General features: G+C 45.5%; 2 protein-coding genes and 2 long non-coding RNA genes across 9 annotated transcripts in view; 2 read left to right on the top strand and 2 right to left on the bottom strand.

Moving 5' to 3' along the window:
- Window positions 1–530: 530 nt before the first annotated feature.
- Window positions 531–19,612, top strand: TRAFD1 (TRAF-type zinc finger domain containing 1). The gene is made up of 12 exons (XM_040250853.1): window positions 531–663; window positions 3,767–3,825; window positions 7,924–8,059; window positions 8,154–8,207; window positions 10,282–10,684; window positions 11,509–11,715; window positions 13,989–14,065; window positions 15,489–15,719; window positions 16,751–16,871; window positions 17,497–17,836; window positions 18,402–18,474; window positions 18,693–19,612. The coding sequence occupies exons 2-12, from the start codon at window positions 3,779–3,781 to the stop codon at window positions 18,750–18,752; spliced, it is 1,749 nt and encodes a 582-aa protein (XP_040106787.1). The 5' UTR covers window positions 531–663; window positions 3,767–3,778; the 3' UTR covers window positions 18,753–19,612.
- LOC120871138 lies at window positions 4,751–6,340 on the bottom strand. The gene is made up of 2 exons (XR_005722964.1): window positions 5,954–6,340; window positions 4,751–4,829 (listed from the first exon to the last, which is right to left on the bottom strand). It is a non-coding gene; the product is annotated as an uncharacterized LOC120871138 (long non-coding RNA).
- A 1,592-nt stretch (window positions 19,613–21,204) lies between the features above and the next one.
- LOC120871136 lies at window positions 21,205–22,454 on the top strand. The gene is made up of 2 exons (XR_005722963.1): window positions 21,205–21,877; window positions 22,237–22,454. It is a non-coding gene; the product is annotated as an uncharacterized LOC120871136 (long non-coding RNA).
- Window positions 22,322–24,621, bottom strand: part of HECTD4 (HECT domain E3 ubiquitin protein ligase 4) — a 168,215-nt gene continuing 165,915 nt past the window's right edge. For all 6 annotated transcript variants that reach the window (XM_040250847.1, XM_040250848.1, XM_040250849.1 and 3 more), the window contains exon 76: window positions 22,322–24,546. In XM_040250847.1, the coding sequence (XP_040106781.1) occupies window positions 24,410–24,546 (137 nt within the window). In that variant the 3' untranslated portion in view covers window positions 22,322–24,409. The remainder of the gene's footprint in view (window positions 24,547–24,621) is intronic.

The raw sequence follows: 24,621 nt of genomic DNA, 5'->3' as shown, positions 1-24,621 counted from the left end.
TGAATTGCTATATTGTAAACAATATGTTCTCTTCTATATTCAACTATTTTATATATATAATTCATGAGGGAGGAGGAATTTAGAGAATCTATTCAGGCGGAAAGTGGAGAATCTGAAACTGAAACCTGCCTGTCATGCACTCGCTCTTTCACTGTATAAAGCCAAGTGCTCAAATATGGGCAGAGCCTTGCAGATGTCTTGGCACGAGGGCATTATAATAGCAACAAGAATGACTAATAAGTATTAATGGCCCATGACAAGAGAACAAATGCCGTTAGTTATCTTGATATATAAGGAATATTAGTAATGTTTGTACAGAGTTTATTCATGCAAATATTATTGGCCCATGTCATCAGAGTCTAGGCTCATAGCTCAGGTCTCTGCCGCTCCTTCCAGATGTGCAGGGGTTGGGACTCCTAGGAACACGCCTCCGCAGCCCTGCGGAGCCAATCGGCACGCAGAAGGAGGGGCTCTGAGAACGACACCAGTGCCGTCCAATGGACAGAGAATCGGATCCGTTCCTGGCCAATGGGCGCGCTCCTCCGTGACGGTCGGAAGTGGTGAGGCGGCTTCGGGGGCCGTTGTTCAGCCGCGGTGGCTCACCGTAGAGGCTCAGTGTCGGCGACTTAGCGGATTTGCTTGGCGTCTCTCGTCTCGTCCTAGGTGAGAGAAGCGGTGGCCAGCGTCTGGGGAGCCTCCTGCGGGCTCCAGTTTCGGGAGGAGGCCGGCATCTCGAGGGTGGGCTTTTGTGGGCCCCTGGGATCGCGGGATTTCTCGTTAAAAAAAAAAAAAAAAAAAAAAAAAGAAAGATGCCCGCGTCGCGGAGTCTGTCCTGGCCAGTGGGAAAGGCCGTCCTTGCTCCTCTTAAGCGGAGCCTCGACAGCTCCGGCGGTACCGCCCCTTCCAGGCCTTGGCCCCGCGGGGCTGGGAGTCGGCCGTAGTTCGGAGCGGACCGTGGGCACCGCGCCCCGGGCGGGGCGGGGCGGGGCCCGAGTCCAGAGCTGCCAACCTGAGAGGGGCCGCGGGTGGCCTGGCGTGGGCTGTCGGCGGACGGACCTGGTTCGAGGCCCCGACTCAGAACCGTGCAGCAGCTGTCTTCCCCGGATTTCCTCTTGCGTGGTCTCTGAAATGGGGGTGATGACTTTTTCACCTCGTCGGATTGTGGTCTGGATGAAAAGACTGTCCGTGTAAAAGCGTTTAGCCATCAGTAGTGTTAGTTGCTCAGTCGTGCCCGACTCTGCGACCCCATGGACTGCAGCCCATCAGGCCTCTATGTCCGTGGGATTCTCCAGGCAAGGATACTGGAGTGGGTTACCATTTCCTTCTCCAGGGGATCTATCCAACACAGGCAGATTCTTTACCGCCTGAGCCATCAGTAAACAGCCGGTAAATGTCGATTACGATCGGCGAAGCTGGTGCCCTCTCCACTCCCCATCGGGGATCACCGCCCCCCCTCGGGAAACTGCCTCCTGGGGTGTGGACCCTGCGGTGGTGTCCCCACCCACCTCGGGCACAAGGAAGTTCTGGGAGTCCTGGCCTTCGCCTAAGAGGGGCTTCCTTCTAAGGTTTAAAAGAAACTTACTCTACCAGAGCGCTTCCATGCATTCGCTCCTTTACTCCTCCCAGTGACCCTTTCTGCGTGGGGAATCCAAAGGCCCAGAGAGCTTAAATCACACATCTGCTGAACTGCAGAAGCAGAATTGACCCTCAGAGGGGACCAACTCCGAGCCCTGCGTGCCACCCCAAACCCCCTGAAGCTAGAGAACCGGGTACTTGACTCTTCAGAGGCTCTGACCCTGGCTTTGGTGGGATGGAATACAGCATGCCTAGGATCAGTCAGACAGCCCTGAGAAAAGTTATCAGGCTTACCCCTTTTGGGAACATGATTTATTTTCATGGATAGGTGCTTCCTGTCACTAGTTTACATCACATCAGAGTGGATGTCGTTAATCTCGTCACTTCCTAGTTTAAAACTCTTCTGTGGTTTATCACTGAACCTGGAAAATAATCCAGTATTTTCTCCCCTACAGGATAAGGGCTTGAATCATTCCCCTTTTTCATTATGCTCTTCCAGATCTACCTGTACTTTCTCTCATTGCCTGTTAGGCCCAGTGCCTGAGTGGGTTTTTCTCTATTCCATCCTTTTATCTTCCTCTGCATGGATGGATCCTTGTGCTTCAGGTCTTTTTTTTTTTAATGTCATGTCCTCAGAAATGTCTTCCTTGACCACCCTTATCTAGAGTAGATTCCCTTCATTCAATCTCCATTTGTCTACTTAACTTTAACATCAAAATACTTGTCAGTTTCTTTGCTTATTTTCCCCTATCACTAAATTGTTGTTGTGTTAGAGATTGGACAACATATTTTGTTATTTTGCATTGTTAGGACTAGGGTACAAGTGGCACACGGCCTTAATTATGTTGAATGAACGAGTAGGTGTTTTGAAAAGTGTTAGTTTGGAAAGGTGTAAACCATTCAAGAACCCTACTAAGAGGCAGTATTTTAGACAATTTTTGCGTCATGGAAAGGGGTAATCTGAGTATTGTAAATACTGGTATTAAAGTTGCCAAAACTTTGCTTTCTGCGTTAACATCTTGTTTAGAAAGTCGCAAAGACTTCATAGTGGCAAAATCTGGCAGACACTATTTCAATGAAGTGATCAAAGTTAGACTCATCTGTAATAATGACTGTTGACATCATGTGGTTTCTGATATAATGCCCTGAGATGAGCACAACATCACTTGTGTGGTATTTTTGTCAAAAATGTATTAAGCACAGGAAAACATCAAATAAATTCAACTTAAAGAATATTCTACAAAATAACTAGCCAGTACATTTAACAAGGTCATGCAGGATGAAAGACTGAAGGAATTGCTGGCGGTCTAGTGGTTAGGGCTCTGCTCTTCCACTGCAGGAGGCATGGGTTTGAGGGTTTGGTCCCTAGTTGGGGAACTAAGATCCTGCATGCTGCTCGGTCAAAAAAAAAAAAAAAAAAAGGAATGACTGAAAAAATATCCCTGATCAAAGACGATTAAGGAGAAATAACAAATAAATGCAATATTGGACTCTGGATTGCATCCTGAACCCAAGAAAGGGTATTAGTGCATAATTTGTGAAATTAACTGATTGTAGATTAGTTGTTAGTATTGTATTAGTGTTAGTTTCCTGCCCTTTGGTAATTTTACTATGGTTATTTATGATGTACTGGGTGAGAGATATGTGGGGAGTTCTTTGTGCTGTTTTTGCCCGTCAAATTACTTTTATTTTTTGTTGTTAATTGTTTCTGTTTGGCTGTTCTGGTTCTTCACTGCTCTGTGGGCTTTGCTCTAGTTGGCAGAGAGCGGGGGCTACTCTTTAGTTGTGGTGTGCGGGCTTCTCACTGTGGTGGCTTCTCTTGTTGCTGTTCCCGGGCTCTAGAACACACGCTCAGAAGTTGTGGCACAAGGGCTTGATTGCTTGGCACATGGGATCTTCCCAGACTGGGGATCGAACCCGTGTCTCCTACATTGGCAGGCGGATTCTTTACCACTGAACCACCAGGGAAGCCCTGCAAGGCAAGTAATTTTAAAATGAAAATAATCAGACCCAAGTGTGTTGGGTATTAAATGAAATGAACTGGCTTTGGTGACATTTTCTGTGCACTGGGGTGTGTGTGTGTGTGTGTGTGTGGTGTGTGTGTGTGGTGTGTGTGTGTGTGTGTGTGTGGTCATTCATAAAACAGAAATGAAATGGAAAGATCCTACTTCTTCCTTTGTTGTTTTTTTAGGAACAGCTCAAGATGGCTGAATTTCTAAATGACCAGGACACTCGACTGTGTGACAATTGGTAAGAAATTGAAGAAATATTATTGGAATGAGGACAGTTCTGTAAACAGTTGGTTTAGTAGTTGGCAGGTTAAAATTGGAGCCATATAACATGTCATGCAAATATATGGGATTAAAGTTTTTTTAAAACAATTTTAGATAAAATTGCCTGTCTTAGAAATTCCACAAGGTGATTGGTTTAGGTAGCATAGAGCAGTGACAAGACTGATGGGATGGAGATGGGAGTTAGGAGTCTGGTTCCTACCGTGAATTAGTTAATGACTTTTGGCAAGTCACTTAACTGCTTTGAATCCTCACTTTTCTGACCTATAGGTTCACGAATTTGTTTTTTGTCTTCCTGAAAAATATCATATGTTTTTTAAAGATAATAAAAATGTAATGAAATGTTTGGACTAGAGCAGTGTTTTTCAAAGTGTGTTGCAAGGACCTCCCTGAGTGGTTGCAGCGGCTGTCTTGAGGTTGAATGGGATCGTGGTTTAGTGTGGACTTGGCTCTATGTGTACAGCAGAACAGCTCAGCTGTTTTTGTAAAGGATTTTACTGAAAGAATGTTCCATTGCTTAAAAAAAAACTTTAGTCAAAGTCTTTCAGCAGTCCCGCTTGATTCCAGAACTGTTAGTAGAAGGACTGGGTGCAGACTTGAATGTCAAGCTTTCTTATATTCGTGTTTTTAACTGACAAGAAAGAGCAACTCCTTTTCTGCTGAAATGAAACTTAGGAGTGCAGCTTGTAGTCAGCTGATTTTCTGGTTGGGCTTTCTCAAGAACTTGGCATTTTAGGGATATCCAAGTTCCCTTACTGACAGCAAAAGAAAAAAGCAAAGCAGAACTACCTGTGCTATATTTAACTTACCAAATTGTGGTAGAAGGAGAGGCTGTTGAAAGATGAGCCTGATAAAATTTTTTCTTTCTTTTCTTTTTTTTTTTTATTGCCTTTTGCTTTCTCCTAAACTTCTCGGCAGCATTAGGATACAATCAGAGCAACTGCTGGTCACAATATTCTTTCCCTGCATAAAATTAAGATTTTATTTCTGTGAGAATGTCTTGCCTTATAGAGTATTTTTTTGGTACTGTGCCAGCCTTATAGGGTATTTTTTTGGTACTGTGCCGCTGTCCCTTTCACCTTTAAAAAAAAACTATTTTAGCTCTGTTTAGGTTTTATGTATACAGTTTCTGATGCAAGTGTAATAATCAATTATACAAATAATCACAAGAAAACCTTGTGTTTTTAGAAAGAAACAGACATATTGGCTTTAACATGAGTTAAGAGATTCTTATTTTTTCAGTCCACTACATTTTGAAGGAATCTCAAACCTAGGACAGTATATAAATGTCCTTATGCTAAGGGGCTTTTTTTTTTTTAAAAAAGAAAGGGTAAGTTAATGGAAAGCTAATGAAAACAAGGTTATTCAAAGCCAAAGCAATTTAAAGAAAAAAGGCAGATTAGCATGGAAACCTGACCAAGCCAGTACAATCCTCCCATCTAAGTAGCCCTGTTTAAATTCCAGGTTTTAAAATTCTGTCTTTAGAGCCATATTCCTGTTGTTCCCTAAGAAAAGTTAAGGTGCTCATCAGAGTATGTGCTGTAGTTAAACCTCCTGGGCCAGGAAAAAGAATAGTTTGTTGTGATTGAATGTGGTTTTTTTTTTTTTTTTTTTTTGCATGTTACCTCTTTTCTTACTGTTTTGTCCATTGATGGGAGAGTTTGAGTCTCAAAAACAGAAGCTTCAGTGTTAGAAGACTTTGACTTCTTATTTTTGCATGGTTCTATGTCATTTGGAAGCCTGCTGGGGATTTTTCTGGAAACCTTGGAAAATAAAATTTCCATTTTTTGGAAACCTTGGAAAATGAAATTTCATCTCTAACTTGGCTAGTTCTTCCTTGGGGCTTTTAGCAGTTTTATCTAGAATCGGATGTGTTCTCATTTAAAACATCTTAATTTTATCTGTAGGTAGGAGGCAAGTATATTAGTATTTTGTTTCTCTTTAGAACTTTTGGTGGAACTACCTTGGCAGCTAAATTTTTAAAAAAGTAACCATCAAGCAACCATTTTGTGTAATTACTGCAATTGTCTTTTATCTTCTTTCAAGGTTTCCCAAAAGGTGACAGTGTAAATGTTCTGTGATCTTACCTGACAACTGCTTTTGATTCTTGCTTCTTTATGTTATGGTCCTTAATATGTTTTAATCCTAAAGTTTTTAGTGGCATTATACATGTAGAATGAATGCTCTGTGTCAGTAGATTGTCCTGAAGAGCCCTGTAAAATAAAGACCAGACATTTACTTTATTGACTTTGGCTGTTTAAAGAAAATTGTTGTCAAAATTACGAAAAAGAATCTAGACTCTCAACTCTGTAAGAGGTAATTGCTGGCTTTAATTTTTTGTGGCATCTGTGCACGAAGGATTTGCAATCAGGATATGGCTTTGCTTCCTGTGCTTTGTTGGTATACAGTATTTAACTGTTGCCTTATAGTTTAGGTATTTTTAATGGTTTTCAGTTTTTTACCGTTTTATGATACTAATGAAAATCTTCATAATCCCAAGAGTGGAATTACTGGTCTTTAACAAGTAATTTAATGACAGGGTCTTTGTTTTATTAAACGCACTTTAACTGTTAATGGTCCTAGAAATAGAAATGCAGTTTTAGACTGTTTAAAAGCAGTGGTTTTATACTACCACCAGCAATCTGTTAAGAGTACTAGTTTCATAACATCTTTAATAGTAGGATTTAGTAATTTTGATATTTATTAGTTTAATAGATTTAGATGATAAGTTTGATTTATAGCTCCTTCCACTATATATTTTAATATTCTTCAGTTTTGAAAAACTTAAGCTGAATTAATTTAAAACTGAAAATTTCCTTGGAAAGCTGGGAATTTTGGTAAAATAAGGGGACGTTAAGGGTGTTGAAGCGTTGGTAGTTTCCCTCTTATCCGTCTGAGTTTTCTTCCCATTTCTCACACTTGATTGTTACTCTGTGTCCCCTTCCAGTTTTGTTTTGAGAGCTGCCTCGATGACTAGGGTACGAGTGACATCAAGGTACATGCCTTGATGGTTCTACCTTTGGATGAAAATGAATTTATATATATTTTTTGGTGTCTTAGTCTTTCAGATTGGGAGTATGACTAGCTGGAGGCACACCTGTCATCCTACTTTGAAATGTTTCTTAGACTATGTCTGAAGATGAAGACTATAAAAGAGAAACAATCTGCAGCTTGATGTGGGAGAAGGTCTCTGTAGTATTCAGCTTCAGGGGTAAAACAGGTTATTACAGATTTGTTGTGTAACTGTCTGTATTTATCCTGTTCAGTGTTTTGTTTTCTGAAAATTTATCCTAGGTGACATACTTACAGGTACATTCCTTTCATGTTTCCTTTAGTTAGACTGAAACTGGAGATTTCTAATGGTCATAACCGAATGAGTAAAAGGAAGGCCTTTGAATGTTATGTGCCTCTAGTTTGAGTGTATGTGTACTCTGGGGGAAGGGATTCAGGATTTCCTTTTGGTACATCTCTGCAGTAAAGTTTATACCAACCCAACCAGAGAGCTTGTTCCCAGTTCATGTCCAGCCTGCTTTGAAAGACATGTGAGACATAAAGGGGGCAGGATCCCTTCCCCACTGACTGTCCCAAAGCTGGCATCTGCGCTTTTTGGTTTGACTTTAGTGGCATAAAATCTAATGTGATTAAAGGTAGCTGAGACTGAAAGTCAATGGTAGATGTGTTTTTTTCTTAAAATAATCTTGGAGTGGATCGTTGTGCTTTGGAGCATGGATGGTTTTGGAAAAGCCTAGCTCAGCTGGCTCCTCGTGGCATCTGTCTTCATGTTGTTGGTTGTGATGAACTCTGACGTCTAGAAAGTGAGGCTGAGCTTTTAGAGGCTGTGCACAGCACTGAGAACTCAGTGTTGCATGAAAGACTGAAAACCTCCAGGAGTTAATTCTTGGAAAGCAGGGGCAGTGACAGTCACAGAGCTTATTTGTTAGGTCCTCACTAAAGAGAAGTCATGGAGTCTGAAGACTGGACCAGACAGATTTCCCTGTGATTCCTCTGGGCATAGATATCAGTAATTCTTGCCTTTTTCTTTGATCTATTTCTGTAGCAAAAGAGAAATTCCTGTGTTTAACTTTACCATCCATGAGATCCACTGTCAAAGGAACATCGGTGTGTGTCCTGCCTGCAAGGAGCCATTTCCCAAATCTGACATGGAGGCGCACGTGGCTACAGAACACTGCCAGGTGAGGCACCGCTCACTCGGGTGTCGAGAAGCAGACTAGACTTGCTGCTGTGTGGGCACAAAGCCCATTTACTCAGTCCTGCCTCTTACCCTAGGTGACCTGCAAGTGTAACAAGAAGTTGGAGAAAAGGCAGCTAAAGAAGCACGAGGTTAGTTTCCCTGCACCTTGGGGCCAGTCCTGCTGCGATTACAGAACCGCCTGCAGAGCAGAAAGCCAGTCTTGTGGAGTCTTTGTTCTCCGCCAGCGCCAGGCACGCTGCCTCTCAAAGCCTGCTTGAGCCCACTTGAGACTTCGACTGTCTGCTGCCAGATCTGACTGCACGGCTGCTGTGCCTCAGGCTCAAGCCTCAGAGCCTTTGGAACCGAGTCCTTCCTGCTGGGGTTTGACTGTTGGCAGGCTCACCGAGTGCTAAACCAAGCCTGGGATGGCCAGTGTGGTACCGCCTCTTTAGCACACAGGCTGCCTTCTATCTTCTAAGTCCATTTTGACTTCTTGATCGCTTGGGTGACATGCTATTTACACCCAAACAAATTCGCAGTATTTAACAAGAGAGAACATAGTATCATTTGGTCTCTAGTTGAGATAAAATTGGGCATAGTTGGATAAGTGTGGTTTTTTTAAATTAATTTTTGGCTGTGCTGGGTCTTTGTTGCTGCACTTCGGCTTTCTCTAGTTGTGAGGAGTGGGAGCTGCTCTCTTGTGGTGTGCAGGCTCCTCACTGCCATGGCATCTCTTTTGGAGCATAGACTCTAGGACGTGCCCGCTTCAGTAGTTGCGGCCCATGGGCTCAGTTGCCTTCAGGTACTTGGGATCTTCCTGGACCAGGGATTGAATCTGTGTCCTCTGCACTGGCAGGGGGATTCTCCACCACCTGACCACCAGGGAAGCCGGGTGTCTGTGTGCGTGTGTGTGTGTATGTGAAGTCACTCAGTTGTGACTTTGCAACCCCACGGGCTGTAGCCCACCAGGCCCCTCTGTCCGTGGGATTCTCCAGGCAAGAATACTGGAGTGGGTTGCCATTTCCTTCTCCAGGGGATCTTCCCAACCCAGGAATCGAACCCAGGTCTCCCGAATTGCAGGCAGACGCTTTACTGTCTGAGCCACCAGGAAGGAAAGAAGGAAGGAAGGAAGGAAGTGTGTGTGTGTGTGTGTGTGTGTGTATTTTGAAGGAAGGAAGGAAGGAAGTGTGTGTGTGTGTGTGTGTATTTTGAATGAACATAAACATATTCACCAATTAATAAATCCCAACAACTGTTTAGTTGGTGGTCATGCAGAAGTGTGTATATATATGTAAAAATTCATTAAGGTATGTACTTATGATTTGTGCATTTCATTCTATGTACCTGAAAAAAGCTATTAACTTATTAATTTATAATTTTGAAAGGTGATTCTTAGTCAATGTAGAAAACTTGGAAAATATAAAAACAACTACTTCAAGACCCCAAAGCTCAGAGATAAACATCTTATAAATAATTTGGCACTCTTTCATGGCTTTTTCTAAGCATTTGACCTACATTTTATTAGGCTAGGGAACTCCCTTTGTTGATGATTCTTGATTTATTTAGTTAGTTTAAAGGCAATATTGGGACTTTCCTGGTGGTCCACTGGCTAAGACTCCACTCCCAATGTAGGGTGCCCAGGTTCGATCCCTGGTCAGGGAACTAGATCCCACATGCAGCAACTAAAGATCCTGTGTGTGGCAACAAAGACCTGGTGTAGCCAAATAAATAAATGAATAAATAAATATTTTAAAGAGAACAAAAAATAAAGAAAGCCAGTGCTACATACAAATGTGCAGATTAGGAAAGTCAATGTCTTTTTAAAGGACAATCACTTTTCCTTGTTGCCAGGTACTAAAATCAGAGTACTAAGGGGAAATTGGTCTGGGGGAGCTTTGACAAGCATTCGGGAATTGCTCTGCTTTTGCTGTTTGCCCCTGCACTTTGCTGGCTGATTTTGGTTTCCTTTGTAATGTGTACACAAGATGACGATAGAGTGGCTGTAAGTAGTGAATAGTTTCCTCATAAGATTTTCTTTCCCTTTGTAGAATCTGGTGGCAGGACAAAGAGGGAAGCTGTGACTCTTAAATACATAGAAAACCATGGCAGGCAAAGCTAGGGCTGGAAGAGAATATTTTTGTAAATACTTTTTGCTTTCCTTGCCCTATGCAACAGCATGACCTCTCTTAGGAATATTAACTGCCTCATTATTCTGTTTTGCAGGAGACTGAGTGTCCTCTACGGCTTGCCCTTTGCCAGCACTGTGATCTGGAACTTTCCGTTCTCAAACTGAAGGACCATGAAGATTACTGTGGTGCCCGGACAGAGTTATGTGGCACCTGTGGGCGCAATGTCCTGGTGAAAGATCTGAAGACTCACCCTGAAGTGTGTGGGAGAGATGTGGAGGAGAAGAGAGTCGAGGCTGCCATGCCACCTAATGCGTATGATGAATCTTGGGGTCCAGATGGGATCTGGATTGCGTCCCAGCTCAGACAGATTGAGGCTCTGGACTCACCCATGAGGCTCCCTCGAAGGCCCCTGAGAGCCTTTGAATCAGACCTTTTCCAAAGTAGAACCACCAACCAAAGGAGCATGACAGCCCAGTTTCCAATTCAGAATAATCTATGTGAGTTGTGTCTGGGAGCAGAAACCTGGAATGGTACCAGAATCTGGGCAAATGGGAACAGGGCTTTGGAACCAGATAGATCTTAATTATAGAAACCTGACTGTAACATGAGGAAGAATACTTAACTTTCCTATAGAACCTCTTTGCTATTGGATTATTGTTGGGTGACAGTGCTGTTCATAGCTGACATTACTGAGTGTACCCTTGTGTGCCTAAAGGCATTTACAGAGTGCTTTACTTGTGTTAATTCATTTAGTTCTCACAACAGTTTTCTGAGGGTAGGTAAGTGGTAGAGCTGGGGTTTGAATTCAGGCTGTCTGACCCCATGCTTTAAACCATTCTGCTATCATGCAGAAAGTGTGTTAGTCGCTGAGTTGTGTCTGACTTTTTGTGATCCCATGGACTGTAGCCCACCGGTTCCTTGGTCCTTGGGATTTTCCAGGCAAGAATACTGGAGTGGGTTGCCATGCCCTTTTCCAGGGGATCTTCCCGACCCAGGGATTGAACCCTGGTCTCTCACATTACAGGCAGACTTTTTACTGTCTGAATAGAAAATACATGTAAAATACTTAGCACAGTGCCTGTTTCATAGTTACAGCTCATTCATATTACTTACCAATAAAACAGTTAGAATAATAATTGAGCCTTTTATCATGGCAGTCTTAATGTTTGGATTCCTGTGAGCACTGTAGGGCTGGGCCTCTTTTGTTCCTGCACAGATTCCTGAAAACCTTGAATATTTGCTAGGCCTGGACTTGAACTAAGGGATGGTAGCATCTAACATTTCTTAAATACTAGTTGTTGTTTTTTTCTCCCCGCCTCAGTGGAAGAACAAGAAAGGCAGGAAAGGAATAGAAGCCGGCAGACCCCCAAAGAGCGTGGTGAAGACAGTGCAAATTTGGACTTCATGTTGGCCCTAAGTCTGCAGAATGAAGGCCAGGCCCCCACCTTGGCAGAGCAGGACTTCTGGAGGGTCATATACGAGGCAGACCAGTCCCGTGAAGGTCCCAGCACGCTGAATGACATCAGGGGTGTGTTTGTTTATTCTGCGCTAGCCTCTGTCTCTGTGTCACAATTCATAGAAGATTGCAAGTTTTTCATGAGATAGAATTTGTTTTTTTTTTAAATTTCATTTATTTGCTTTGTCAACTCTTTATCTTTAAAAAATTGTCAAGAATAGTACGTACAGTGACTATCTATTAATATATGCCCCTCATTTATATTCATCAATTTTAGTATTTTCACTTATCTTTATATTTCTTTCCCCTTGAGCCATGTGAGAATAAGTTACTGACATAAGATTTTATCCCTAAATGGTCTTAAGATGTATTTCTGTAGAACAAGGGCATTCTCCTATGTGAACACAATACAAATATCACTTTCAGGAAAGTTCCTTACTTATACACAGTGTCCTTGAGAGCTTTTTAATTTTGTTTTGAAATCCAGGATTATGCATTATACATTTAGTTCTTTCTAGGTTCTTTTAGTCTGGCTTCCTACCCTCTCGCTCTTTTTAAAGAATGTATCTGTTTTGGCTGTGCTGGGTCTTTGCTGCTGCGTGTGGGCTTTCTCTGGTTGCAGCGAGCAGGGGCGACTGTGGTGGTGGCGTGTGGGTGTCACAGCGGGAGCGGCTCTTGCTGTGGTGCACGGGCTTCAGTAGTTGTGGCGCCTGGGTTTACTTGCTCAGCGGCATGTGGGATCTTCCTGGACCAGGGGTCAAACCTGTCTCCCCTGTATTGGTAGGTGAATTCTTAGCCACTGTGCCACTAGGGAAGCACCCCTCCTCCTCTTTCCTTTCTTTTGGCATTTTTGAGGAGTCCAGGCCTGCTGTTCTGTAGACGCCTCCTTTCTCAATTAAGATGGGTCTGATTATTGTCCCACGTGTAAGTTCATGACATAGTTGTGGCAGGAGTGCTATACCGGCCATGCTGTGGCTTTCTCAAGATGTCAGTTTGTCCTGTTTGTTAGAGTGGAGTCTGTCAGATATCTCCATTGTGCAGGTAGCCTTTTTGCTTCATATTGGCTGTGTGTCGGATGCTGTTTCTAGATTGCTGGGGAACAGGATACTCATAGTCTTATCCAGCAGTTTTAGAATTCATTGATGTTTCTTGCTTGAATCAAGTATTATTATGGCAGTTGTAAAATGGTAATTTTTATATTTCCTCTGTTCTGTATTTATTAGTTGTCCTTCATCTGTAGAGAACTTTGGTCCCTCATCCCCATTTAAAACCAGTTTTGTTTTTTTTTTTAGTATCATTGGATTAAAACTAAGTTTTTAAAAATAAAAGTTGGATTATCAGCCGTGAATCACCCTTTGGGTCTCTTGTTTAGAGAAAAATATGTTTGAGAAAGGCATGTCATATTTAAAATGCTGAACTTATAAGATTTTAGGGACCTGCAAATTAGGCAGCTCTCAGTTGTGGTTTTTCTTCATGTCACTGTAAGAATAATGACCTTAAGGACAGTAGGATTAACTTTGAACATTTTGTTGATTTAGAATAGGAATTGGTCCTGGATCCAGATATTTAAGTTTGAGTCTTTCTTTTTCTTTGGCCAAGCTGCATGGCATGTGAGATCTTAGTTCCCCAACCAGGGCTCGGACGTGAGGATTTAGATTGGTGAAGAAAGTAAAATTTTAATAGCATAGTTGTGACAAATGAAGACTCTGGATTCAGTGTAGTTTACTTTCTCCTTTCTTGCTCATTTCTTAGATTGCCTTATTGACTTTTTTCTTTGTTTTCATGTTTCATTCACGCAGGATCTTTTCAGATCCTGCGTGAATGAATGGTTTGGAATTTATATTCTCTTGTAGTTCTTGTAGTAGTTGCCCTGGAAATTTCAACATACTTATTTAACTTAGTAAAGTCTAAATTTAGTCCACCTCCTCACACTTCTCTCGGTTAACACAGTAAGCTTAGAATGTGGATCATCCCTTCGTGACATAAATGCCACTGATGGATGTTCGTGTTCTCTGTTGCTTTCCTTTTAACTCCCTGATGTAGAGTTTTCTTGTTTATATACTCATATTTATCATTTTGTGTATTATGTGTTCACCATTTTCTTTGCTCACCCTTGCTTCCTTGTTTCTTCAAATTTCCTTTTAGGATACATTTCTTCCTGAGGTACATTCCTTATAAGTTCTACTGCAAGTATCTGTTGATTATAAAGACTCTGTTTGGGTCTGAGAATACATTTTGTCTTCCTATTGAATGGTTTTAAGGAAATCAGGGTTTCCTGGCGACCCCTCCTAAGGGGCATGAAAGGCTGTGGTTTCCACTCTGAGTCTGTGTGGCCTGATACCTAGGTGCAGTCGACGAGACCATGCTGCCTTGTGAATTCTGTGAGGAGCTCTACCCAGAGGAGCTGCTGATCGACCATCAGGTGGGTTGTGAGTTACTTGAGGGCTTTAAGCTTTAAGGAAGAACGTGTGCAGGCCATATTGGTGTTGCAGAACTCGTGAAATCTTGAGCAGACTGATTCAACTCTTGTGATGAGAGGAGCAATTGTCTTCTTTCTCTTTTTTTTAGTATTTTGGGGTTTTTTTGCCCGTGCTGCACAGCATGTGGGATCTTAGTTCCCCAACCAGGGATTGAACCGGCACCCCTGGCCGCTAGTGAAAGCACGGAGTCCTAACTACTGAACTGCCAGGGAAAATCCCGTAGTAATTGTGTGTGCCTCAAATGTGGGTGTGAGAATTCGGCTTCATTTTCTCTGGGCAAAGCAACGTTCATGCCAGCAGGCCCAGTTGGTGCCTGCAGCTGTGGAGATCCTGTGCGTTTCTTGAGACCACCTTGTAATCAGCTCTCAGCTCATGGCATGTTCGATTTACAGGAGCCTTGCTGAAGTCCCTGCAGTTCCTGGGAGGGCCAGGGGTCTGCTTTGCACTTTACTTTTTCTGCCTGGACATGTGTGGCCTTTTACCCCTGTCTCCTTAACACACCCAGCCACACAGACCCCTCGCTCACACACTCGGTTCAGACACGACTCTCAGGAAAGTATCCTGGGGAGTGCCCTGAAAGCTAGGCCAGAGGGCCCATCAGTGTGCTCCCCAGACGTCCTGCGCCCATCTCTCTTGCAGCCCGTCACCCTCACCCTGTGGTGTGGCCTGCTGACCCCGTTGGTCGGTACCACTAGGTGGAGTTCCTAGAGGACAGGTTCTGGGTTTTCTTGGTTTCTGAATCTCTTAATACGCGGTGTATGAAAGGTGTCAGGTAGTTTTTGAATGACTGAAAGTTCCTGTGCTCTTTAGGAAGGATTAGAGAATAGCCTTTGTGCTGGAAGAGTGGCTCCGATGGGGGAGGGAGCGCCTTTCCCTCTCAACGTTCTTACTCTGATTTGGTTTGACCTAGTCTGGTACTTCCACGGCTAGTAAGTGGTCCCTGTGCTCTGGGTGGAACACGCATTCCCCCATATGTGGAACAATACAGCATTTGAATACATCTAGTATTTGGTTTGGGAGCAACATAAGAAAATCCATTCACAGGGATAACAAAAATATATGGGCCTCTCTTACTGTATGTCTGTGGAAAGAATCTTGAAGCTTTTCAAATTAATTTAGAGAGAATAATCACATAAAAACACACTTAAAAAAATTAAAACAGTACAGAAATGTTTAAAGTAAAAGCAGAGTGAGTGTTTCATCTGTGTTCCCCTGACCCTTTTCAGTCCTTTTTCCAAATATTAATAAGCATTATGAAAATGTTGTGACTTCCTGAAAATATTTTCGGAATTTAGTTTGTTCCTTGACTTCTGTTTTTGTTTTTTTTTTCCTTTGTTTTGTTTTAACCTGTGTTTTTTGAGACAGACAAGCTGTAACCCTTCATGTGCCTTACCTCCACTCAATGTGGGCAGCACTTCCCACCGAGGGGTGGAGGACCCTGATGTTATCTTCCAGAAGCTGATGCGACAGTCTGCAAGTGACCAGTTTGAGTCTTTGATGGGCTTCAGCAGCTCTCCTCCCGTGGAGGAAAGCGTTGTCATCCCGTGTGAATTCTGTGGGGTCCAGCTGGAAGAGGAGGTGCTGTTCCATCACCAGGTGAGAGTCCCCGAAGAGCCAGGCACTCCCCTTGATCCTCTGGGAGTGAACCTGAGGCCTTCAGAGCCGAGAAGGCCTCTCTGGCCTTGAAGTTGCGTGCATACCTGATCGGGCTACTGGCCGTGTCCTGTTTTGTGAGCTGAGGTACACAGTACCTCAGGCCTTTGGACTTGCCCTGCCTTCTGGCAGTGGAAACCATTGTATCACGAGCTGCAGCTGCGGGAGCCAGGTAAGCAGGTATGGAGGACTTGCCAGAGAGTTTAGAGGAGCTCCCCTGAGGTCCCTGACAATTTCTGCTTTTGACCATGTGTGTTCTTCCTGTCGGGGCGGCATTTGCATCTTGGCATTCCAGGAATCTGGAATCTGATTCTAGCTTTGCCCTAATAGTTGGCCTCCAGTGGGTCCCAGCCCCTCACGGGGGATGCCTGTGAATGAGGGAATTAGACTGGATGATCTGAAGTCCTTTTTCAGCTTTCAAAGTCTGGGATTCCAGTGTCTTAGTGGAAGATATGTTTTCTGCCCAATCTTGTTTGTTACGGGAGTGAACACTGAAGGTATTTCAGAGGCATTTCTGTAATTGATGCCACAGAGCTGTTGCTAGAACACCACATGTTTCATTTCTGAAGTAACACTTATGCCTTTGGATCCAGCAGTAGATAAGCTAACTGCTGTTGTCTCCTAGGGGAGACCACAAAATAAGCAGTGGTGCCAATATTCCATGGTCAAAATGTAGGCAGACCTTTCTGGGCTCCCAGGATCCGCCTTTCCTTCATCCCTGCACAGATCAGAGAGTGCTTCCTGATCTTCCTGATCAGGCAGTGCTAGTAGGAACGATTGCTCTGTTCCAGATTGCTTCCTCTTGCTCCCAGGCCCTTCTTCTCAGTGGTTGTCAAAGTCATCCTGTCCCATCGATGCCACCCTGCCACCCTCCTACCCACCATCAGTTGTTTTCCGCCAGCCCGGCGTTCCTTTCCTCCCAGTGCTTCATCTCATAGGAATGACTGGGTACTAATTCTGTTTTTTCTTGTTAGGACCAGTGCGACCAACGCCCAGCCACAGCAACCAACCACGTGTCGGAGGGAATCCCTAGCCAGGATCTCCAGCCTCGAGAGACCTCATCAGAACTGCCCAAGAGGCGTGTCCGACACCAGGGTATGGGCCAGGGCTGTGCCAGGGCTGCACTTCTCATCAGCTACTCTAACGGGGTTTACCTGCACCCCAAATTAGCAAGCGCAGTACAAGTTCACTGAGGACTCCCTTGGGGCTAGTTGTGGTCCCGGGTTAGACTCGGCTGCTTTGGGGACAGCCATGAGATATGCTTAGCATCAATGCTTATTCAGCTGCCGGTCCCTGTCAGTACACTTAGTGGATAACTGGGAGGTAATTTTCACACCTTACCGTGGCTGCCCTGGGCCTCTGCTTCTAGTTGAAATACGCTCACCTAGAGTAGGGGGATCTGAATTATTCTCAGTATTCTTATAGTCTCGAGACTAGGCAAGTAAACTGTTTTTGAAACCCAGTCACTATTAGAAACCCAAAGCCAGTTAGAAGTGATTTGTCAAAGTTTGCTTATGCACTGCTGTTGACTAGTTAGTGAGGACTTAGGTGGTAAGTGTACAGTGTGGGTTAATGTTCTCAACCCTGTCCTGCAGACACGGGTCTCAGCATCCTTTAGGGTCGAGGCAGTCATCTTTTACCCAGGATCTTTTGTTCTTGCCCGGAATCCAGCACTAAGAGCAGCCTTTCCCCTGAAGCTGGTGCTCTTTTCTCTTCTCAGGAGACTTGTCTTCTGGTTACATGGATGATCTCAAGCAGGAAACGGCTAAAGGGCCCACCTACCCTCTCCCCTCTAGCCGACCCCCTAACAATACGACAGTTCCTCCTAACCGCCTGTCAACGTCCACATCAGGCCCCAGGCCTGGGTGCCAGCCGAGCCCTCCTCGCGCTCTGAAGCTCAACAACTTAGACAGCCAGGGTGTCCGGGGGCGCAGTCGAAACAGCCATAACGGGGCTCTGGCTCCTGGCCACGTCCCAGCGGCTTACCCTCCTCGGAGTCTCTACCCAGAAAACCTTGTGCCCTCTTTCCCTCGTGGGCCTTCAGGGAGATACGGAGCAAGGTAAGAAACATTGCTTGGGAGGAGAGCTTGGGGGTGGCTCAGGAGAATGGAAGTGTGGATTTTGCTTGTATCATGGCCTGATTCATAATGTCCTTTTGCTCGCTGTGTTTTTTCAGTTATTTTCGGCTGTGCTGGGTCTTCACTGATGCACAGGCATTTCTCTAGTTGCAGTGAGCAGGGGCCATTCTCTGGTTGCGGTGCATGGGCTTCTCACTGCAGTGGCGTCTCGTTAAAGGAGCACAAGCTCTAGGCGCGCAGGCTTCAGTGGTTGTGGCGCGTGGGCCCAGTGGTTGTGTCTCCCGGGCTTGGTATTTGTGGTGCACTGGCTTAGTTGCTCTGAGGCATGTGGGATCTTCCTGGACCAGGGATAGAACCCGCGTCTTCCTGCATTGGTAGGCGACTTCTTTACCACAGAGCCACCAAGAAAGTCCCTTTGTGATTTTTTATTCATTCGTTTTATCTTCTGGAGAGCTGCTTTTGTCTCTCTCCAGCTGTTTCTGTCCTGAGTTTCCAGACTTTGGCTCAGGGGCATCTCAGGAATGAGTTTCCAATCCTTTTCTTTCAGCGGTAGGAGTGAAGGTGGCAGGAACCCCCGGGTCACCCCCACAGCTGCCAGCTACCGCAGCAGAACTGCAAAGGTGAGTGGGATCCAGCCCATAAAGCTCAGTGAGGACTCCGGGGGGTGGGCTGGTGTGGTTCTTGAAGTCAGAGAAGCTGCTGAGCCTCAGGCTGATGGCAGCTGAAGGACCACTCTCTGGCTCTTGAGGAGGCGGCTTCATAGGCATTCTGGAGCTCTTCAGGAGGATCGTCCTTCTTTTTTTCTGCATAAACCTTGTTTTGTTCTGTTGTCCATCAGGCAAAAACCCCCAAGCAGCAGGGAGCTGGGGATGCAGAGGAGGAAGAAGAGGAGGAGTAACAAGTGTCCACAGAGAGCTCGTGCGCTGGCTCCATCTTCTCCGCACGACTTGCCACGGTGCAGCCCTGCCCCTCGGGCTTTGTGGGCAGGGGCGACCTTTCAGATTTCAACGTTTTCTAGGTTATGGCCGTTTTGTGTCTTTTGAGATTGTGCTGTGGGAGTTTGGGGGTTTGAGGGAGGGTTGGCAGGGAGGCTGTTGAGAATGTTTCAGCTTTAGCTGCTGCCTTTGACAGCACAGAAATGTACATTAGGGCCCTTCGCCCCACCAGGGCTTCATCTTTTGACATACTGTCACCGTCGCTTCATGGTGCTGTGGGGTCCTGGTGGGAAAGAGGGAAGGTTCTGGAAAGCTGGTCCCACCAGTGAGGTGATGCTCTTCCTGTGGTGGCCTGAATTTGGGACCTTGGGGGTAATGTCTCGTGTGTCCTGCCCATCCCCACTCTAGAATTTGGGCTCTGGGGTGCGTGGATAGAATTTGGGCTCTGGGGTGCGTGGAGGAGCTTTGGTAAAGTATTCAGGCCAGTTGTAATATGTGTTAGGAACAAGGCTTTTGGAGATGAGTTTCAGGTGAGTGGACTACGGGCTTTGTTTTAATCTGCTTCTTTGGCATTTGGCATCACTGCCTTCTGTTTCTGAGGGGAGCACGGCTTCTTTGTCTTCACTGCCTTCTGATGGAGAAGGCCAGGGGCTCCCTGTGCCCTCCAGAGCCATGCTGGGTTCTGCCTTAATCAGGACTGAAGCCTAAACTTGTGGTTGGCTCTGAAAACCAAGAATCAGAGCCCCCTCCCCTCTTTCTATTTTACTATTACTGTTATTATTAACATCCTTGTAATAGAAATAAACTTTGTACTTGGAGTTCAGCTGAGTCGTGTGGTTCCTTCTGCTCCGCACTCTTTGGAGAGTGCAGGCGGACCAGGGCGCCTGGAGTCAGCTCTGCGGAACGAGGGAAGGTGCGCCTTCTCAGAGAGGGCCAGGCAAGAGGCGGCTTTTCTGCCTCCTCAGAGTTAGGGGAAACTGACAGGTGGCTGCAGCTCTGGGCTGATTGGGGAGGGCTGGGGGCCACCCCCAAAGGGGAGGGCAGGTTCCTCAAAAGCTTCAATCCTGAGACTTGCTGAGCCTTAGCAAAATTATCCATCACCCCCGGCACCTCATCCTGTACACAGAACATCTAGCACTGCAGGTCACTTTGACCTCATTTGTTTTCCTCTCAACAACCTAGTGGGAGTGGGAGGAGGAGGAGGAAGAATTGCTCCCATTTCACATGTGGAAACGGGTGACTTGTATAAGGCTATGCAGCTATTAATTCATGGCAGCCAGGACTCATCTGGATCTGAGTTATATCGCGAAAAAGAAAAAGGAGGACCTCCCTGGCGGTTCAGTGGTTAGGACTCTGTGCTTCCACTGCATGGGTTGTGGGTTCCATCCCTGGTCCGGGAACTAAGACCCTGCAAGTTGTGTAGCGTGGCCAAAATAAATAATTTTTTGAAAAGGTTATTCCCATATAGCTTTCTGGTCTGTCGTTACTATGAGGTTTTGATAGAGTAGTCTGTATATATACAAGACTATTTTAAGTTGCTGATGTCTTAATTTCAAATGCGTTTTCTATGTCCTGCATTTGTACTTTCCTTCATGCTTGCTGGTTTCGAAATTCTATTTGTTCATGGATGGTTTTCTACCCTTACTGTAGGTTTGCCTTTGCCTGTGAGCTTTCCCATTCATCATTTGCTATTTTCTGGTTTTGCCCTTTTCCAGCTAGAGACGTTCTTTTAGCATGTTATAAGGCTGGGTTGGTAGTGCTGAATTCTCTGAGCTTTTGCCTGTCTGTAAAGCTTTCGATTTCTCCACCAAATCTGAACGAGAACCTTTCTGGGTAGAGTATTCTTGGTTGTAGGTTTTCTCCCTTTTCTTCCTGCAGTGGAAGCCCGGAGTCTTCACTGCTGGACCCCTAGGGAAGTTTGGTGCTGTGTTTCTACTGGATTTACACCTAGGAGTGGACTTGCTGGTCTCAGAGGAGGAACCAGAACAACTAAAGCAGGTGTAGGGTCCATTCCCCTAGCAGTGCACGAGAGTTCTCTCGGTTCCACGTCTTCCCCAACCATGGTGCTGTCTTTCTAGCCCTTTTGCTGGTGGTGCAGTATGCTCATTGTGATTTTAATTTGCATTTCCCTAATATAACTAATGAGACTGGATATGTTCTCATTGTTAGATGGTGTAATTCTGGATATATTCGAGACAACTTTTTAAAAAGGAAATGGCCTCCACCATCCTGGCCAGCTGAAACTGCAATACTTTGGCCACCATGTGCAAAGAACTGACTCATTTGAAAAGCCCCTGATGCTGGGAAAGATTGGAGGTGGGAGGAGAAGGGAATGACAGAGGATGAGATGGTTGGATGGCATCACCAACTCAATGGACATGAGTTTGAGTAAACTCTGGGAGTTGGTGATAGACAGGGAGGCCTGGCGTGCTGCAGTCCACGGGGTCATAAAGAGTCAGACACGACCGAGTGGCTGAACTGAACTGATCCGGCCAGCAGGAGAATCCTAGATGTGACAACAGAGGTGTCTTATTCTCTAGCTTCGTGTGTCTGATAGTCTTCTCTCTGCTGTGAGTGGTTGTTTTTTGCTGTTTCTAGCACCCTGAAGGAACAAACTGAAGAAAGGAAAGTTGCTTGTTCCTCGTCCAATAGGGTTCTTAATCTTTGTATAATAAATATGTAGGACACAACCACTATGAGCATTTATTGAGTACAAAGAAGGTGGAGTCAAGAGAATGAGAATTAAGTGGGTCTGTAGTCTCCTGAATGCAGACCAGAGGGCATGTATGTATATGTGCGTGTGTGTGTAGGGTGTGTGTGGTGTGGCGGGGAGTATGTGTATGATGGACACGGGACAAGAAGGCAGAGCACTGATCTTGGATGGTAGTTCTGAGCTAAGTCTTTCCCTCTTCCCTGCATTTTCCTTTTGCACAAAGTAGTTCTAAACCCACTGCCTGTGCCCAAGGGACGACATGTGGTCTAAGAGGGGCCCAGACTCTTCCAGTGCAACTGTCCACTTGAGGAAAATCCTCACACCAGATGAGAGTATAACCAGCTCCAGGACAAGGAGTGGGCAAGACCTGCAGGGGTAGGTTTACCTTTGACCTTAGATTTCCATCCCTTCGATCAGACTTCCTATATGAAAACCAGAGAGACTTCCCTGGTGGTCCACTGGTTAAGACTTCATCTTCCAATGCAGGAGGTGCAGGTTCCATCCCTGGTTGGAGAGCTAAGATCCCACATGCCAAAAACCAAAACATAGAAAAAATATTGTGATAAATTCAATAAAGACTTTATAAAAAGGTCCACGTCAAAAAAAAAAAAAGAAAAGCCCACAGATTTAAGGGGTCGAGTCAGGGAGCAACAGGTCGTTTATAAGCATAATGAGTTAAGAATCACACCAAGTGCAAAGAGACCATAATAATTAGAAACACTTTTAATTTCTAGCCTCTTGGTGACCCTCAAGCATCAGAGCCATTCAAGGATGTTGGCCTGTGAATGTTCTCAGCAAGAGTAGATGACCACACAACTCTTAAGGTGAATAAAAATTAGATGAAGGTTATTTATTGGTGTGACTTTTCCTGTCATGAGCTTCCTTTACACAGCAGTGGTGTAAACAGCATCAAACTGAATGAAAAGTTTGTTAGATGCAACCATAAATAATTATAATAAATATACATCAAGTAACTTTACAGCACACATTTTTTAGGGCCAAGGTTTGGATCTGTCTGGACCTTAATGTGTTCTCTGGGAGAAGCAGTCATGTTAGCAGCAGATACCTTACTCACAGCTGTCATCTAGTCAAGAGATGGGCCAACAAAAGCTTCCTCTTGGGGAGGTAGCTGACAATTCGGAGTCCATTCAAGGGATGGGAAGGATTGGGGGGTGGGGGGACAAAGATTTAAAAATACAGGGAGGAAAAACCACTTTTAGTAAATCTAAAGGCTCTTTCATTATGCAGAAATGAAATAAGAGGATCCTTGTTGTCAGGACTATGTCCTGGTGAGACCCCCCCCAGTCAAGGGGGCTATTGCCCCCAGGAGGCAGTGGCCGACCATGTTCCTTCCAATCAGGGAAACTGCTGGCAGGCATCTCCAGACGTGACTGATCCTGCATCAAATGTAACTGATGCGACTGGAACAATTCATCCAGGTTTATCCTTTCCTTAGGTCAGGGAATCGTTTCTAAAATGGTCCTTAATGCATTTCCTAAGAAGAACAGGGAGGCGGTGGATGCTAATGCCTTTAACTCTAAAATCCACACCTTTCCAACAGGCCAGGGCCACAGCCGAGAAAGGAAGAGCAAATCCTCTCTCTCACCAGCATTCACACTCCAAAGCCTTCTAGACAGCACTCACGCAGAACTTCCAATATTCACAATATTTTACAATAAATACAGTGATGTGATTTTGCATGAACTGGCAAGGTCCAAAAATGACAGGGTCCAACAGGATGGTGTATGCTGCTCTCGAACAAAGTACCACTGGACAAGAGACCTACTAGGGCACAGATGCACTGGGGCTGCGGCAGCTCAGCCCTGGTACACACTCACGTGGGGAAAGGAGGGGGTGCAGGGTGGGCCTGGCCAGAGGGGCGGAAGGACCCTGGTGTCTCCATCTGGACTTGAAGGTCTTAATCACTGAAGTGGACCCCAAATGGAGCAGAGCACCTCAGACAGCTCTTTTGAAAATGGGGTGTGGCCTTTCTGCTGCTGCTCACCTCACAAAACACCGTAGTGAGGAAGGGCCATTTCTGAGGATAGAAGGGGTCGGGTGGGGTAGCGGGGGCAGGCCAGAGTCATGTGCTTTCATGTTCAGAGTCCCGGGAAAATGCCCCCACTTGAGCTCTGTCCCTTCAGCTCCCGGGCTCCTCTCAGCTGCTGAGCTGAGATGTACCTGGCCTGACTCTGTAGACTAAGGTCAGGAGGGATCCCTTCGGTCATCTGCTCCTAAGCGGCACTCAGCGGGAGCCTGTCAGACTGGGCCCAGGAGAGTCAGAGAGCAGAAGGGTTGTCTGGGTGGGAAGGGAAGGGCAAACCACGGTGGGCTTTTCCTTAGAAAAACCCAGACCGTAGACAAGAGTCTACAGCCGGAAGATCAACACACAAAACTCCCTATGTGTGTCTCCCATGTTTGGGTCACTGGCCCAACCATTTCAAATTGGAAGGAGGCCTACAGAAGCCATGTCCGGCAGAAATGCCACCTCGAGGTGGAAGGCAGGGCTGGCCACAGACTTGTCTGTGGAGACGCGAACAGGGTGCTCTGCGGGCTGAGAGCATCTCACTACCAGCTTCCTGCTGGGCAGTTCTGTGACGTAGCGTCAGAACCCGGTGGCCACGAAGGAAAATGTCCAGGAAGATCAAATGAGACACGAGCTGTCTGGGAACTAAACTATCCTACAAACATACCACAAACAGGTAGCAAAAGAACCAACCCATCACGAAACGTACAAATACATAAGGTTAAGTCTTCCAGGAGGCCCTGGAGTGTGGACAAAAGTTTGGAAAAGCAAAATGTCGCCAACTCCTCACGCAGGGCCCCGGAGGGGTGTGCCCGCAGCAGCAGGCTTCCCAAGCCGGCAGAGCAGAGCCTCGGTGACAGCCTAACTTTGGCTTCCTCCCCTCAGCCACTCAGGGGGTCTTCGCGGTAGTGAATGGCACAACGTAGTTTCTCCAGCATGATTTCCAGCGAGGAGTACTGGGGAAGCTTGATCATGAACATGCAGGTCTCCACTCGGATGTAGCGAGAATCTGGGGAACCTACAGGAGAGACCAGCATTAGAGCGAGGACCCCAGGGGGCCTGGCGGGTCTCTCCACCTCCAGGTTTGCCTCTC

This window comes from Oryx dammah, unplaced genomic scaffold (assembly GCF_014754425.2).
Source record: "Oryx dammah isolate SB20612 unplaced genomic scaffold, SCBI_Odam_1.1 HiC_scaffold_12, whole genome shotgun sequence".
In the NCBI taxonomy this organism is placed as follows: domain Eukaryota; kingdom Metazoa; phylum Chordata; class Mammalia; order Artiodactyla; family Bovidae; genus Oryx; species Oryx dammah.
Note: the sequence above shows the minus strand (reverse complement) of the source record. Positions and strands in the feature narration are given on the sequence as shown.